At 39.5% G+C, this 15,350-nt stretch overlaps 2 protein-coding genes across 5 annotated transcripts; both read left to right on the top strand.

Annotated features, from left to right (window-relative positions):
• The first annotated feature begins 495 nt into the window (after positions 1–495).
• Positions 496–4,518, top strand: LOC127775391 (protein FATTY ACID EXPORT 1, chloroplastic-like). 2 transcript variants are annotated; one of them, XM_052301616.1, is made up of 6 exons: positions 496–854; positions 2,465–2,678; positions 3,586–3,753; positions 3,970–4,016; positions 4,094–4,134; positions 4,222–4,518. In XM_052301616.1, the coding sequence occupies exons 1-6, from the start codon at positions 681–683 to the stop codon at positions 4,304–4,306; spliced, it is 729 nt and encodes a 242-aa protein (XP_052157576.1). In that variant the 5' UTR covers positions 496–680; the 3' UTR covers positions 4,307–4,518. The 2 variants fall into 2 exon arrangements, with proteins under 2 accessions (XP_052157576.1, XP_052157577.1); XM_052301617.1 differs by having other exon boundaries at positions 498–854; positions 2,480–2,678.
• A 3,314-nt stretch (positions 4,519–7,832) lies between these two features.
• On the top strand, positions 7,833–13,209 carry LOC127777140 (ERAD-associated E3 ubiquitin-protein ligase HRD1). 3 transcript variants are annotated; one of them, XM_052303678.1, is made up of 8 exons: positions 7,833–8,052; positions 8,206–8,771; positions 9,370–9,546; positions 9,629–9,778; positions 9,853–10,055; positions 10,152–10,272; positions 11,551–11,758; positions 12,730–13,209. In XM_052303678.1, the coding sequence occupies exons 2-8, from the start codon at positions 8,239–8,241 to the stop codon at positions 12,817–12,819; spliced, it is 1,482 nt and encodes a 493-aa protein (XP_052159638.1). In that variant the 5' UTR covers positions 7,833–8,052; positions 8,206–8,238; the 3' UTR covers positions 12,820–13,209. The 3 variants fall into 3 exon arrangements, with proteins under 3 accessions (XP_052159638.1, XP_052159636.1, XP_052159635.1); XM_052303676.1 differs by having other exon boundaries at positions 10,137–10,272; XM_052303675.1 differs by having other exon boundaries at positions 7,834–8,052; positions 10,131–10,272.
• Positions 13,210–15,350: the final 2,141 nt, after the last annotated feature.

Raw genomic sequence — 15,350 nt, 5'->3', positions numbered from 1 at the left:
AATTTTACTATATTTTTCTATAAATTTTATCAAACTAAAAATATTTGACTTAGAAAAAAGTCACCATGCAGTATGAAAAGGATGGAGTATTTATTTACATATTTTATAAACTTAGTAGTATAACATAAAATTGATGATGTGAATCTAAAAATTTTGACCAAATCTTATTCTAGGTGTCAAATATTTATAACAAGAGGGAATACTAAATGATCAACCAAATATTTTCCCTCTACAATTTTGACGTGAGAAGTATATCTTTTTTTTCACATATTCATTTATTTTTATTATATAAATAAATACAATTATAATAATAATCAAAATGGTCAAACCAAACAACCACCCCCTTCCCACCGGGCCAAGCAGCCCGTAACGTAACCCACGCTAGTGGGCCGTCCCCTCGGGCCCACAAGCCGTCCACCCACTTCCGCTTCCCCACGTGCCGCTCGCTCCCCCCCCCCCCCCCCCCCCCCCACCCCAGCAGTCGCCGCCGACCACGACGAACAACAACTCAACTTTCACCCCCCGAGACAGGAGAGAGAGAGAGAGAGAGAGAGAGAGAGAGGCAGGAGAGTAGGAGACAGAAGGAGAGTTAGCCGCCGAGCACGACGACTCCTCCCTCTCCTCTCCCCTTCCGGCTTCCACGCGTCGGGAACCGAAGTCCAAACCGAGAGAACATCGACATGGCGGCGGCGGTGGCGGCGCAGCTCCGCGGGCCCTCGGCGGCGGCGGCGAGGAGGTGGCCGGCCCCCTCCGGCGGCGTCCTCCGCTTCGCGCCGCTCGCTACGTCGACGGTCCCGGCGTCGATCGCCCGGGGATCGCTCCGCGGGGTTCCCGCTGGCGTCGTGCTGCCCAAGGTGAGAGAGGTTTCTGTAACTTCTTTTTCTCCTCCTCCTCCTCCTGGATCTGGAATTTAAGTGTTTTCGCGGCTGTGATGGATTGGCAAAATTAAGGGAGGCAGACCGCGCCGCTGGAGGTTTTCAGCGCATCGAGTGATTTTAGCCGCGTTTGAATTCCTTAGAAATGTACTACCTCATGACATGGTGCAGGCCTGCAGGGTAGAAACTAGAAATGCATTGTGTTACGAAAGGAATACACAAACCAAACACGTTGAGACTCCGTTTTACCAAGAATGCAAAGGAGATCTGCGTATCATTTCCATCAAGAAGAAATGTTTTTGTTTAAAAAGAAACATGAAATTAAAATTAGAGGTCAACTATCACTAGCCTATGTATTTTTACATCAGTTTCGGGTAACAAATATTTCTTTTATTTTCTCTATATGTTTAACTTAAAACCTTCTTAGAAAGCAAAGAAATAACTAAATTCCCCATTTTTTTGTTACTTACATTGCCAATTGAATGGGAACGTTACAGGCACCACATAATGGAACATCACGTCGTGCTTTAGCACTCCTATTGTTGCCATGTCTGCTGGCGAATTCCTGTTGATTTCAGTGATTCCTCTGTATTATGTGCTAACCAGCTAGTCTGTGCTCTGCAATAACGTCTCCCCTCCAAGAATGGATTCGGGAACTATAACCTTTTCGTACAAACCTTGTGTAATTAAATGTAATATGCTTTTGGGAATAATATTGTGATAAATCCTATAAACACATACTGCTATATAACAGATATTATGAGGTATTTATGGCTACCTGGTCTCACAAAAGCATTCATGATAGCACTTCCATACTCTCTCAAGAACTCATTTACATAGATTCTAAAGCAGTGGTATTAATGCTGTAGTAGCGCATCTGTTGGATATCAGTCATTAGCATCTATGTAAAGAGCATAATAATTGTGTTAGTCAAGTGTATCGCTGCGGTTGAGATCCCTGGATGGGATACCGCAGGTCATGTAACTTCTGTTGGCATGTTTTTGGCATAAACAAGTGGGTTCAATATGGAGAAGTGAACATACATGCTGGGCCATCAAGATTATATTAGTATGCAATGGACGATAGCACATGGCAGATGAGCGTATATTGTATAGACCAATGAACATTCCATTTATGATGATTGACATTAAAAGACAATTTGTCAAACCAAGCCTAGGTAAGCTGCGAGATAGTATCTATATGACAGGCTGATCGTCTTCTAATATTTAAATTCCTGCACCTTGCAGGATTCCTATCTATATTTTTTGGTTCCTGCAGACCACTCAATGTCTAAGCAAAGATCATTTTGTTGGCAGCAAAGTTTTGTGCTGAGATAATTATGAATTGTTTGATATTGCAATATCATGTTTTTGTTATCTTTGGAACCCTGGAGGCCATATTTTATTAAAACAAAATGGCCTTTAGTTGAATCCCATGAATTTATGTATGTCTGTAGATGAATGTATATCAGTTCTCCTATTCAAGTAACTTACTATTCTTCCTTCTGAGACGAAGTTAGGCATACCTTGCCCACTAGTCTTTACATTCTTCCTTATCTTTGTGAAAACTTTTCCTCCTCTTATGTCTAGTTTATGGCCTTGCAGCCATTGATAGCAATGTGCATGAAGGCGGAGTATACCAGCAGTCCTGTTGATCCTAATGCTGTCGCGGAGCATACAGAAGATGAAAATCAACAGCCAACCACTGTATCGCCTACTAATGCAGAAATAGACATAGACCAAGAGGCTGTTCCTCAACACAAGGGTGCAATAATACATGACTTTTGCCTAGGGATCCCTTTTGGTATGACTTCAACTTCCTTCAAAGCAACATTCTGTATTGATTTTATAATTCTGACATTCTGACTGTACTTGATTCTTATTAAAAACATAGCTTGGTTCAGTTCTGTTATTATTTATGATGTCCTCAAATTCTTGCATTTCATGATCTTAAAGTAATCCTTTAAGGCCGAGTTTAGTTCCAAACTTTTTCTTCAAACTTCCAACTTTTCCATCACATCAAAACTTTCCTACACACACAAACTTCCAACTTTCCCATCACATCGTCCCAATTTCAACCAAACTTCCAATTTTAGCATGAACTAAACACACCCTAACTAAAGGGCATAATGCCCTCTGCCATTCTACTATGGAATCTAGTTGAGGAATCTTTGTATGTGTCATCTTTTTGTGGAGGCTGGTTAAATGCTCCAATACTGTTATCCTATTTTTTGTTGCATCAATATTCTCTAGGAATAAGTCCATTCTGTCCTCTAAAGTTTCCCCCTAAAATATGAAACCAGATTTATATTCCCTAAAATATGAAGTTTTGGAGGTGGTTTCGCCATGACTTAGGTAATTTCCTACATGTCATTGACTGATTGTGGACTTCCATCTTATTCCTTAGCTACTACCTTTCGCTGTGGCTGGCACCAACACCCTTAGTCATTGCTAACCAGAGCCAACCCAAGTGAGTGACTACATCATTAGCACGTCTGCTACCACTATGGTGAAAGCACCTCCAAAACCACTATAGTGGGGGGGGGGGGGGTTATTTAAACCTGTTTTCATACCCTAGGAATGCTCAGTTTCATACTTCAAGAGGTTAAATAGACTGATCATAGTGTTCTAGGAGGCTAATGAGACCTTTTTCTATTTTATCAAATAAAATAAATAATGAGTCCTACTAACATTTAATTGTTCAAATTCAGGTGGAATTTTATTTTCCATGGGCCTTGTTGGATTTCTGTTTTGGAGGAGTACCGTAAGTCTTACTTTCGGTGTTGCACCTGGCCTTGCAATATTGGCCCTTGGTGTGCTTAGCCTTAAGGTTTGGAGGAGTGGCAAGTCAAGCTTGCCATTCATACTGGCACAAGCAGGTATCGCCATTTCCTAACTTAACATCTTCTCAGGTTTCAATGAATCAAGTTATGATTTTGCAGTGACTTGAATATCTGATAGTATAATAGGATATATCTCTTCATTGTTTATGCTCGATTGCGAATTCAGAAATATTCGAAATTGAACCCAGATTGCTATTATAAGCAAGATTGTAGTTCTGACTGTGAATAACCTGCTCTGCTCATCATTTGCAGCTGTTGCTGCTGCGGTAGCATGGAAGCACTTCCAGGCGTACACCACAGTAAGTGACACTTCCTCTTTGTTCTCAAGAATTCTGAATCTTACTCTTTTTCTGATTTATCAATCCTGTTATGTCAGACAAAGAAACTGCTTCCCTGGGCTTTTTACACTGCACTCAGGTAATCTCCCCTTATCTTTTTTCTTGCCTGAATGAATTGTTCATTTCAGCCTTTTGCTCCTCCTCTTACTATTTCTTGTGTTACCAGTGCCGCTATGATCTGCTTCTACTCATATGTGCTACTTGCTGGGGGGAATCCACCACCAAAGAAGAAGGCAGCAGTTGCTCAATAAGTCGTGTCCTTTCGTGTTATCATAGTTGTACTGATATAGGAATGTGTTTGCTTTTTTTTCCCTTTCTTTTCCTTTGGTGAACAGCGAAAAGAATAAGTTGTATTCTACCTTAGCTCATTTGGGTACATAACGAGAAGACCTAAGAAATTTTTTTTCTGCCTCAACATGAACTATTTTTTCCTGGACAGACGTAAACAAAAGTTCTCTCTGAATTCTTACCACAAAATTCCATTGGCCACATGGGCATATATAGCTATGTCCATCCAAAAGTGTGTTTTCTCGTATTTTCTTTCAGAGTTTCTGTGTTAAGTTCTGGTGAGGTTTGCTACTCTGATATGATAGCCCGAAATGTGGCTCAACCCTCAAGGGATTCAAGCTGCAATTCGATTCTTGTAATACGATTATACGAGTTGCTATTTAATTTCAACCAGACTTCGATACCTGGTTTTTCTTTGAAGTTTTTGACGTGTTCGTTTGTATAAGCTCGAGTTGCTGCAATATTTTCTCTGGCAACTTGAGTTGCCTATTGATTTCAAATAAAGATGCCAACCTTTTCTTTCCTATCCTTTTTGAGTTGCCATTCAATTTCGACAAGATCGTTATGAATTTTCAACCAGAATATAAGACGTTGCCACTCGATTATTTACTCTAGCTTCCGACAACCTTCAATCTCATTATGTGTGGTGTGCCTTTTGCTGCCCTAATGTTAAACGTTTAGTTTTTTTGTTGTGGGTTAAACTTTTATGAATTTTATTGCATAGATAAAACTCGAGTTCCCTCGCCAGTTGATTTTTGTTTGATTTTGTTTCTCATCAGAAATTATACTCCTAGATTTCTATTCCATTTTTCAGAGTTTTGCCTTGATTGCACTATCTTTGCACTTGACGTGTTGTCTAATAGCTCGTGGACAATATTGCAATCTAATGAGTTGCCAAATTTCAGTATTGACTACCAAATCTCTTTTCGGTTTTGTTAGAAAACTGCCATCACATTTCTCGAGTGACTTCAGTTAGTTCTTTTTAGTTTAGCCTCATCATTTGCTCCATGAGTGATAAGATGTAGAAAAATAAATGAAACAACCAATATAATGTAAAATTAATGCTGAAAAGTAAACTATGATAAAAAAAAATCTCTCAAAGTCTACTCTAAATTAAATTTCAAAATATAAAGTTTAGCTGGAGCTGATAAGCCAAAAAAAAAAATGGGAAGCTTTGTATGCGCTAGGCACACACAAGTTGCTCATGATGTATTTATACGTTTCTAGTAGTATCTCTTTTGTTTTTTTCCTTGTTGTGTTGATTTGTACTGTTGCATTTTTGCTAAGGGTCTATTCATTTTGGAGGAATTTCAACATATAAGAATAGGAAAAGTGAAAGAATAAGAATGTATGCACATATGATTTTTTTCATAAGGTTTGTGTGAATAAAAAAAATTCTTTAGTTTTCCTATCTCACATTCCTATGAATCGAATGACATTCATATGCTTCGATCTTTAGGAATCCAAATCTTCTGAAATTCCTCCAAAACGAATAGTCCTTGAAGGATTATGTGTAAATATTAAAAATTACAATGTATATTTTTCTAAGTGTCTTTATTTTTTAAAAAATGACGTCGTAAAATGAGTAAAATGACGTCAGCTATTAGATTCGATCAGAAGTTTAGGCAGTGTAGCGTCATTTTACATCATTTTACAACATATATTTTTCTAAGTATCTTTATTTTACGTCAGCTCTTTTACAGCAACTGAGCAGATCAAATGGCGTAAAATGACGCTACACTATAAACTTCTGATGGAGTTCATTTGTCCATAGACACACCACCCCTAACATTCCTACACTATAAACTAATTCCCAAGGGCAAAAAGAAAAAAAAGCACAGGTCGACGTGTCAATCTCCACGTGGCGACAAGCCATTGGCCAGCGACACGCCATCGTCGCACCCCACAACCGTTCCATGAACCAAGTCCACCCGCATACGGGCAACACCAGCTACTAGTCTACGACCCACCCACGCGTTCTCATCCGACGTGGTGAACCGCGTCCACAACCACTCTCGCCTCACCTGGATTTTTCACATTTTGGTCTTTTTGAAAAACTTATTTCGCAAATAGACCCCTAGAAAAACTTATCTCAAAAATGGTCCTTTTTGGGGCGCCAGAGTGGCTGGCGCCGTCGTTTAACAGGACGACGCCAGCCTCTTTGGCCCCGTTCCCCTGCCGACGTGGCGGGGCGATGCTGAGGTGGCTAGGGGGAGTGCGCTAGAGTGGCTGGCGCCCCCCCCCCCCCCCCCGAAATTTTTTATTTTTGTTTTATTTGTTTGATATTTTTTTCACGCTTAGGGATACACAAGAACCAACCATAGAAAAATTGAACTCAAATGGACGTAATAATGTGACATGTAGAATTTTTCCTCTCCTCTCCTCTCTCCGAACTAGTGCAGAGGAGAGAGATGTGCAACTTTTTTATTTTTATTTTATTTTTTTGATATTTTTTTCACACTTAAGAACTCATAGGAACCAACCATGTAAAAAATAAACTCAAACGGACGAAACATGTGGCATGTGGAATTTTCCAAAGCTCCACCGAAAAACTTCTCTTCTCGAAAACACAATCTTGCAAGCGGAATTTGGAGGTTTTAATATCGCCGAACCCGATAAAGCGGGGAGAATTGAATGTAACTTTTTCTGTAGATGTCCGTGCATATATTATTTGCCTGATTCCGAGTCCGTATGAAAAAGTTACGCCTATTTTAATAGATGACATATTTTGTCCGTTTCGGTAGAGTTTTGAAAAATTCTACATGTCACATATTTTGTCCGTTTGAGTTTATTTTTTATACGGTTGGTTCCTATGTTATCCTAAGTGTGAAAAAAATATCAAAAAAATGAAATAAAAATAAAAAAATTACATCTCTATGTACTGTTTAACTTATATATGTCATTTCATGTGGTTATATTTTGAATTAGATTAAGTAATTTCATATAGTGGTAGAGTGCATTATGTTTAACATGCTGATCAAAGAGTTTTACTAAAGTAGTTATGGTCTAATTTTAGTGAAGGTGCAAAGTAGACTAAGTGGTATGCTAGATATTTTCAGACTTAGCTAAGTGGTAGTTCGAGTTTAAATTTTTTTTGTGGTTGGTTGTATCGTGATCCTGAGTGTGAAAAAACATCTGAAAAAATAAAATAAAAATGACACCGTTGCAACTCTATACAGAGAAACAGGAATGACATGGCTGGCGCCCTCCTCCCTAGGGCGGCGCCAGCATGGCTGGCGCCCTCCTCCTGCCACGTTGGTTCGCGTGCGCCACGGTGGCAGGAGGACGGCGCCAGAGAGGCTGGCGCCGTCCCGTTGGATGACGGCGCCAGCCACTCTGGCGCCCAAAAAGGACCATTTCTGGGATAACTTTTTTCAGAGGTCTATTTGCGAAATAAGTTTTTTAAAAGGACCAAAATGTGAAAAATCCAGCTCGCCTCACGCCCATTCTCCCACCAAGATCAAACCCGTTCGTTTCACTCCCGAGAGGAAGAAGAAAAAAAACACAAAAACCGAAAAGAAAAGAAAAAAAAAAAACAACAACAACAAGATTTTTTTTTTCCGCAAACCCTCTCGTACCAAAATCGCGGCGGCTTTATCCACGAATCAAAAAAAATCCCCGCGACAATGTCTCCGTCCAATCTCTCCTCCTCCTCCTCCTAGAGCCGGAGAATCCACCCCCCATCACCATCGTGCTCGCAATCGCATCGGTAAGAGCAGCTTGGATCTGGTCTAGGGTTTGTGGGGGGTTCGCGATATCGTCGCGATTCCCGTCCCTTTTTCTTTTTTAGTTTTGATTCGTGATGAGCTGGTTGTTTGTTGTGCTAATTTTGTGATCCGGTGGGTGGTGGGTGGTGGTGCAGCCTGTGGCGGGATCGCCGGCGGCGGCGGCGGAGATGATTCGGCTGCAGACGTACGCGGCGTTCAGCCTGATGGCGACGGCGACGGCGGTGTACTACGCGTTCAGCAGCAGGGAGCAGTTCTACCCGGCGATGGTGTACCTCTCCACCTCCAAGATCTGCTTCGTGCTGCTCCTCAACACGGGCCTCGTCGCCATGTGCGTCGCCTGGCAGCTCGTCAAGCGGCTCTTCCTGGGGACGCTCCGGGAGGCCGAGGTGGAGCGGCTCAACGAGCAGGCGTGGCGGGAGGTGGTGGAGATCCTCTTCGCGGTCACCATCTTCAGGCAGGACTTCTCCGTCTCCTTCCTCGCCATGGTCGCCGCGCTGCTGCTCGTCAAGGCGCTGCACTGGCTCGCGCAGAAGAGGGTCGAGTACATCGAGACCACGCCCTCCGTGCCCATGCTGTCGCACGCCAGGATCGTCTCCTTCATGCTGTTCCTGCTCGTCGTCGACTGCCTCTTCCTGTCCAACTCGCTCAGGTCGCTCATACACAAGCGGGAGGCGTCTGTTGCAATCTTCTTTTCGTTTGAGTAAGCTCCATTTTCTTTACTTCTCGCTTTTGGATTTGTATGCTCTCTTAGACAACATATGCTTAAGAGTTGTTATTACTATGAGTAGTATATGGATTTTCATTGCTAGATGTCAAGTTAATTTTGTAAGTTGCATTTATAGCATACCGGACTATGAAGCAATTAAAATAATTCTTACGTATTGATTTTAGGTAACAGATTCAATTTGACTTAGTGTGTTCACTTAGCTATGCATAAATTTGCCTAATATGCTCATAAATCCTTTCATTTAGATATTTGGTTTTTATATTCCAATTTCCTAATCTATGATGATCTCGTTGAGTTTTGCTTGTTTGAAAAAACACAGTGCTTTAAGAACTTTTTAGATCACCATGTCCGACTCTTTTTTGACATTAGATTTTAGTAAGATTTATCAGCTGTATAATACTTATCTTTTTTGAAGCGTGGGATGTGCCTTTTGCACAATATATAACCATATTGACTAATCTTACCGTTGCCTGATGCTATTCTTCTCTGTATCTGACTATCTGCCGATGATTTCTTCTTGTGTTATTTCACAATATTGAGATTCATAATAACTCAAGGATGTGCATATCAGGTACATGATACTAGCAACATCCACAGTATCGACATTCGTGAAATATATATTCTATGTCAGTGACATGCTAATGGAAGGTCAATGGGAGAAAAAGGCAGTGTATACATTTTACTTGGAGCTCATCAGTGACCTTGTACACTTGTCTTTGTATATGCTCTTCTTCATAGCTATCTTCCTGTAAGTTCTCTTAAGATGATATTTCTGCTTTATGTGTTGTACTGTCAACCTGGGTAATTGATCTTCTATATTGATATATCAGGAACTATGGTGTCCCACTGCACTTGATACGTGAGCTGTATGAGACATTTCGCAACTTCAGAATCCGTATCGCGGATTATGTACGCTACAGAAAGATAACTTCCAACATGAATGAAAGATTTCCAGATGCCACAGCAGATGAGCTCAATGCGTGAGTCTTATTGAAATTTTAATTCAGTTATTTCTTTAACGAAAATTGTTTGTGACTTAATTTTTTATATTCAGGAGTGATGCTACATGTATTATTTGCCGTGAGGAGATGACCACAGCAAAAAAGCTGCTTTGTGGGCACCTGTTCCATGTCCATTGTTTGAGGTCATGGTTAGAACGCCAACACACTTGCCCTACATGTAGAGCTCCAATTCTGCCCCCAGATAATGGGCGTACTGCAGCACGTCCGCATGGAGTTCATCCTGGAGTTCAGCCTGGTGACTGTCTAAACCTTTTTGTATCATTTTGCACAACGTTTATACTTTGTTCTAATTCAACATAATAAAAAATAGTTCCAGGTAATGGCACACCAGGTTCAGAACGAGCAGCAGGTGAGAACATAAGCAGGCGCCAAGCAAAACTTGAAGCAGCTGCTTCGGCTGCTTCCCTATATGGGAGATCCTTTGCTTATCCTCCAGCGAACAATTTGAACAGGTACTGATTCTACTTTTTGCTGGGAGAGACTACTGCAAACATTTTTGTAATTCCATTTCAGACTTGGTAATAAGTATGATAACAAATGCCAAATCTGAAAATTCTTTTGTGGATAATGGAACTTGTGACTTCTACAAAGTTTAGACATTCTTTTTTTTTTTTGCAAACTGCCTTTTTTTCTGTGACTAAATACATATCTATGAACTTTGTTGGATGATTATAAATTTAATTGTGCTGTACTGATGGTTCATTAATATGATGTATAGTGATTGTAGAGCTTGTTCTTTTTTTGCCTATTCTTCCAATGCTAGGCATACTCTCTCTCTCTCTCATGACATTTAACAAATTATGCCTTTGAGTGTTGCTGTCATCTCCAATAGGCTGAGCATACTCATTGGTCTCACTATCTCTTTGTTGTTTGCTTGCATGAATGTAGTTGTCGATGCCCCAATGTATTTTATTGTGGATTAAGGATGTCTAGTACCTATTTTCCACATGACGTCGTATTAAAAAAGGAACTTCACTCAACCCATGCTTATCTGTAATCCATATATCTTACCTTTCGTGATAAATACATTTGCATTAGAAATGGAAATAAGATAAGCTTGTGAGAACAATGAGTGAGCCTGGGCCTTAAAGAGTAGTGAAATGTTATGTGAAGGAAATATGGTTACCTAAAATTGGTGTGTAAAAGCATGATTTTTGTGATGATTTACCTGAAGATAGTCTGGTTTTGTGAAATTTACTCTTAGAAGAGTTAATTTGCACGATTTATTCACAGTTTTCCTGTGATTTTTATTTGCATAGCATTTGCTTATACTCCCTCCATTCCAAATTATAAGGCACAACCACCCTTAACCCAAAGACCAAGAAATAATTATTATCATCTTATAGTTTGAATCATCCTAATAAATATAATGCATGCATCCAATAGGATTAGATAACATGAGAGTGGAGGATTTTAAAAAGTAATAATTTAATAGAGAAGATGCCATAATTAATTGTATGCTTGCATGCATGCTTTATATTATGGAACATCTAAGAAAAGTGGTTGTGCCTTATATTATGGAATGGAGGGAGTACTACATAGTTAATCATATTTGGTTGTTCTTAACTGTCTCTGTAACCAATTCCCACAAAAAAAGGTATTTCTGTAACCAAGGTTGGGTTAATGAAATGTGTTTCTAATACTTTTTTTTTATAAGCTGAGCAAGATGTAATCATTTGTCATTTGCTCTGTGTGTCCTGACACTGATAAGTATCATGTATTCAACATAGGTATTCAACTCCTCCACAGTCTACATCAAATGGTCCACAATCAGGAGAAGCAAGTACTTCCAATCAATCGCCAAAAGGCCATGCAACTGCCGATCCTTCAGCGCCTACTTTTTATGCACGTGGTGCTGTTAGTTCAGTGACAACTACCAAGGAACTTGAAAGTTCACTGCAGAAGGCATATGAAAATGCTATAAAGAGCCAGATAGAGGTAAGGATGCAATTTGATTCCTAAAGCTAACTTAAATCATGATATATGTTTTGTATTGGCACTACCAAGTGTCACATTTGTTAATACAAACCAGAGGCTTATGCAGGCTGCATACAAATTTCGGGATATGTATGTTGTAAACACATCTTTAACTGCACTCAAGTTACATGCTTGGTATGAGCCATTGGGTTAGACATTGATGACTTAGATTCATGGGAAACTGGGTGTCATATGGATGCATAACTTTATAACATTCTGAATTTGCACGCACATAGGCTGAAAGTTGTTAGTAAGAGCTCTTACCTCCAAATATAAAATGAGACCACTGAACTCGAATGAAAAATATAAAATGAGCTAGCTAAGTGAGAAAGAGAATTATGCTCTACATAGCCCTTTCTCCTTTTCCTATTTATTTTATCTGTTGTTTTTGTTAAGGATTGTGCTCCTTATGTTTATCTTGATACGGGTTGATTTTGAATTTCAAATGCACCTAATTTCAAGTGGGTGTTATGTAAAATGATTTGAAATGAATGCACCTAATTTGTTTGACCATATTCATGTGACGGCTATGAAGTAATATAAGTCTATAGGTATGCCAGCAAGCAGTTTTATTTTGTAATATCAGTTATTTGACGTACCTATCCCTTTGTTATGGACATATCTTGAGGTGCACTGCAGAATGGTATGCAGCATACAAGTGTAAACATTGCTGCATTTTAAATGCTTGATTATGGTCATCAACTAACTTTAGACAGTAAACATGGTTCATTAGACTAATTAACGATAACGAGAATAGAGAACTAGATCATTTCAGTTTGGCATTCGTTACCATGCGCCAAAATAGCAAAAAAAAATATGCTTCACCTTATTTTCCAATGGCATACTTATTCGGAATAACATTGAACAGTATTATTCTTTTATGTTAGTTGTTTATACCCAACAGGATTCATAACATCATTTCCTTTTTCCAGATGTTGCAAATCCAGCTGCAAATGTTTCAGCATGGGGCTACTTCATCAGCGACTAACAATGAAAACAGTGAGCACACAAAAAGCGACTGAAGTTGTAAATAAGGGGAAGGTGAGGGCTGAACAAACAAAGGATATATAGATGGTGACTTGGCAAATACCCGAGGAGAAACTCCCATGCCATGCTTTATTTCGATTTTGGTAGGCTCGTTCATTTGTATGTCCATGTTAGAGGCCTCCTATCAACATCAGATATTTATTTGCTTAATGTGGTCATTTGAGTAGAGATGCAGTGTTGTAACTACGACTAATTTCAGATTAGCACATCTGGGAAAAAGCAACATGATTCTTCAATCTGAACCATCAGTATGCTCCCTCTTTTTTCTGGCATTTTTGTTTGTACGCTATAGTTGGATTTATACTGTCCAGACATTCAATACTGAATTTAATAAATGTGAATATGGTTTAAGTCGCTCTTCTGAATTCGTGCTTCAATATTCTTTTCTTACCATCACTATGTAAAATCCTTATCCAGTTTTGGGTTTGAGAATGCTCACTCATTTTATGGCAGCTTCATTGTTATTTAAAGGGAATGAACTACGTATCATTCATTTATGCTCAAATAAACATTTTTTTTCTCTTTTAAGTGTATATCTATTATTATTTTATCCAATGGATCTCCAAATCTGATTAAATTAGATCAATATTTGGTTTGAGTTAATATAATCTGATTTGTGTTTTGTCTAAGGATATTTAGATTGTATTCAAGCTATGCAATTTATATGGAAACAACTATAACACGCACGATTCTAAGTCGATGTTCTGCTCCTACAACACTGAATTTATGTGAAAATTACGCATCTCACACTAGGATTAAACTTTATAGTTTTGGGTCTTCGGCTATCCACAACGTGGAAATAGAGGGGGTATTAAGCCCTATAAGGTCTAGACATAAGAAATAAACAAATACTCCTCTGTCCCATAATATAAGGGATTTTAAGTTTTTACTTATACTGTTTCACCACTCGTCTTATTTAAAAAATTTGTGCAAATATAAAAAACGAAAAGTTGTGTTTAAAGTACTTTGGATAATAAAGTAAGTCAAAAAAAATAAATAATAATTCCAATTTTTTTTGAAAAAGACGAGTGGTCAAACAGTGCAAACAAAAACTCAAAATCCCTTATATTATGGAATGGACGGAGTATATCTTTCATCTCTCTCCTCTACTCTTTCTCTTGAAATGTGGTGTCCACCTTAATACTCACCTTTTACACATACATTGTGGAGGTGGCAATATACAACACCGAGACCCACCTTAAAACTAGCTTAGGAATTATGCATTGAGCATGCCAAGCAAGTACGTGTCGGCTATAAAGATGCCATGTAGGATTAGGTGTCCATGTGGAAGAGAGAAATAAGAAGAGAGAGGGTGATAAGAGCAGATACAATAACAGTCCAAACACCGGCGATATCTATTCTACGTAAGATTACAAGTGAGTTGGAGGGGGATAATGGAGAGAGAGAGAGAAGATAAGTTGGTGACTAATTTATCGCATGCTCCACATGCGCTCCAAGACGACTGCTGCTCAACTATTCCTGGTGTCTTTGCTGTGAAATGCTAAGAGAGAGAGAGAGAGAAAACATTGAATGGGAAGGAATGAGTGGATAGGGATGACCAGAGAGAGAGAAGTGGGAAAGATAGATTAAAATACTAAAAGATAGTTACATGGATATCCGTGTGTAGCTGAACAACAGCTAAACTATTGTATCTACTGTATTTTACAAGTTTACTCTATTCTTGACATAGATAGTTTTGGAGCCAACCGTTAGCAGTACTATTAAACTTGCTCTAAGCCCCATAGAGACGGGGATCTAGCTGGATAGAGTCACCTTGCAACTGTTGGCTTGAGAAGGAGGAGGAGGAAACGAGGTGAGGGAGGGGTAGAAGGCCGATTGGGGGGAGGGAGAGCTCACCGGCGTTGTTCGCACCCTGTTGGGTAGCAGGCAACAACGATGCTGGAGGAGGCGAGGCACTCGTGTGTGCGTGCGGCTATGGAGGAGAATGACTGCTGACCTGCTCAACATCATCACAGTGCTCTCCGCATCCATGTTGATTAGATGTCATCCCTACTCTAGCTACCTTAGATGTCATTGCTCTCTGCATCCATGTTCATGACCTTAAGAAGCATATCAGCCCCACTCTCCCGCTCTCACTTGCCAGCATGACCACGCTCAGCTGCGGATGGCCGCTGCCACCCAAAATTAACGGAAAAGACCAATGCCCAGCCCTAATCACATTCACCCATTGCAATGCATAGGAAATTCATCATGTTAATTAAGTAAACAATTTGCATTGACAATCTAATAAACAACCACTTACAAATGGGCCCTAAATGATCTGGTTGGTTTTTTAAACAAAGTTATTTTATGTCATTTTCCCTGTAAAAGTTTCTTCCACCATGGTACACTCTAGCACGCTATATGAAAAGAAATATAAGGTTTCATTGAAAAAGTACAAATTGTTATCTCCGGTCACGAATTTAAACTCAATAATCTCACGTTTATTATAATTTTTTCCCATTGCAGCGCACATGCACTTTGCTAGTAGAACATAAATCACTGT

The sequence above is a fragment of the Oryza glaberrima genome, chromosome 6 (genome assembly GCF_000147395.1).
Source record: "Oryza glaberrima chromosome 6, OglaRS2, whole genome shotgun sequence".
NCBI classification, from domain to species: domain Eukaryota; kingdom Viridiplantae; phylum Streptophyta; class Magnoliopsida; order Poales; family Poaceae; genus Oryza; species Oryza glaberrima.
The sequence above is the reverse complement of the archived record's forward strand: the minus strand, read 5'-3'. Positions and strand labels throughout refer to the sequence as shown.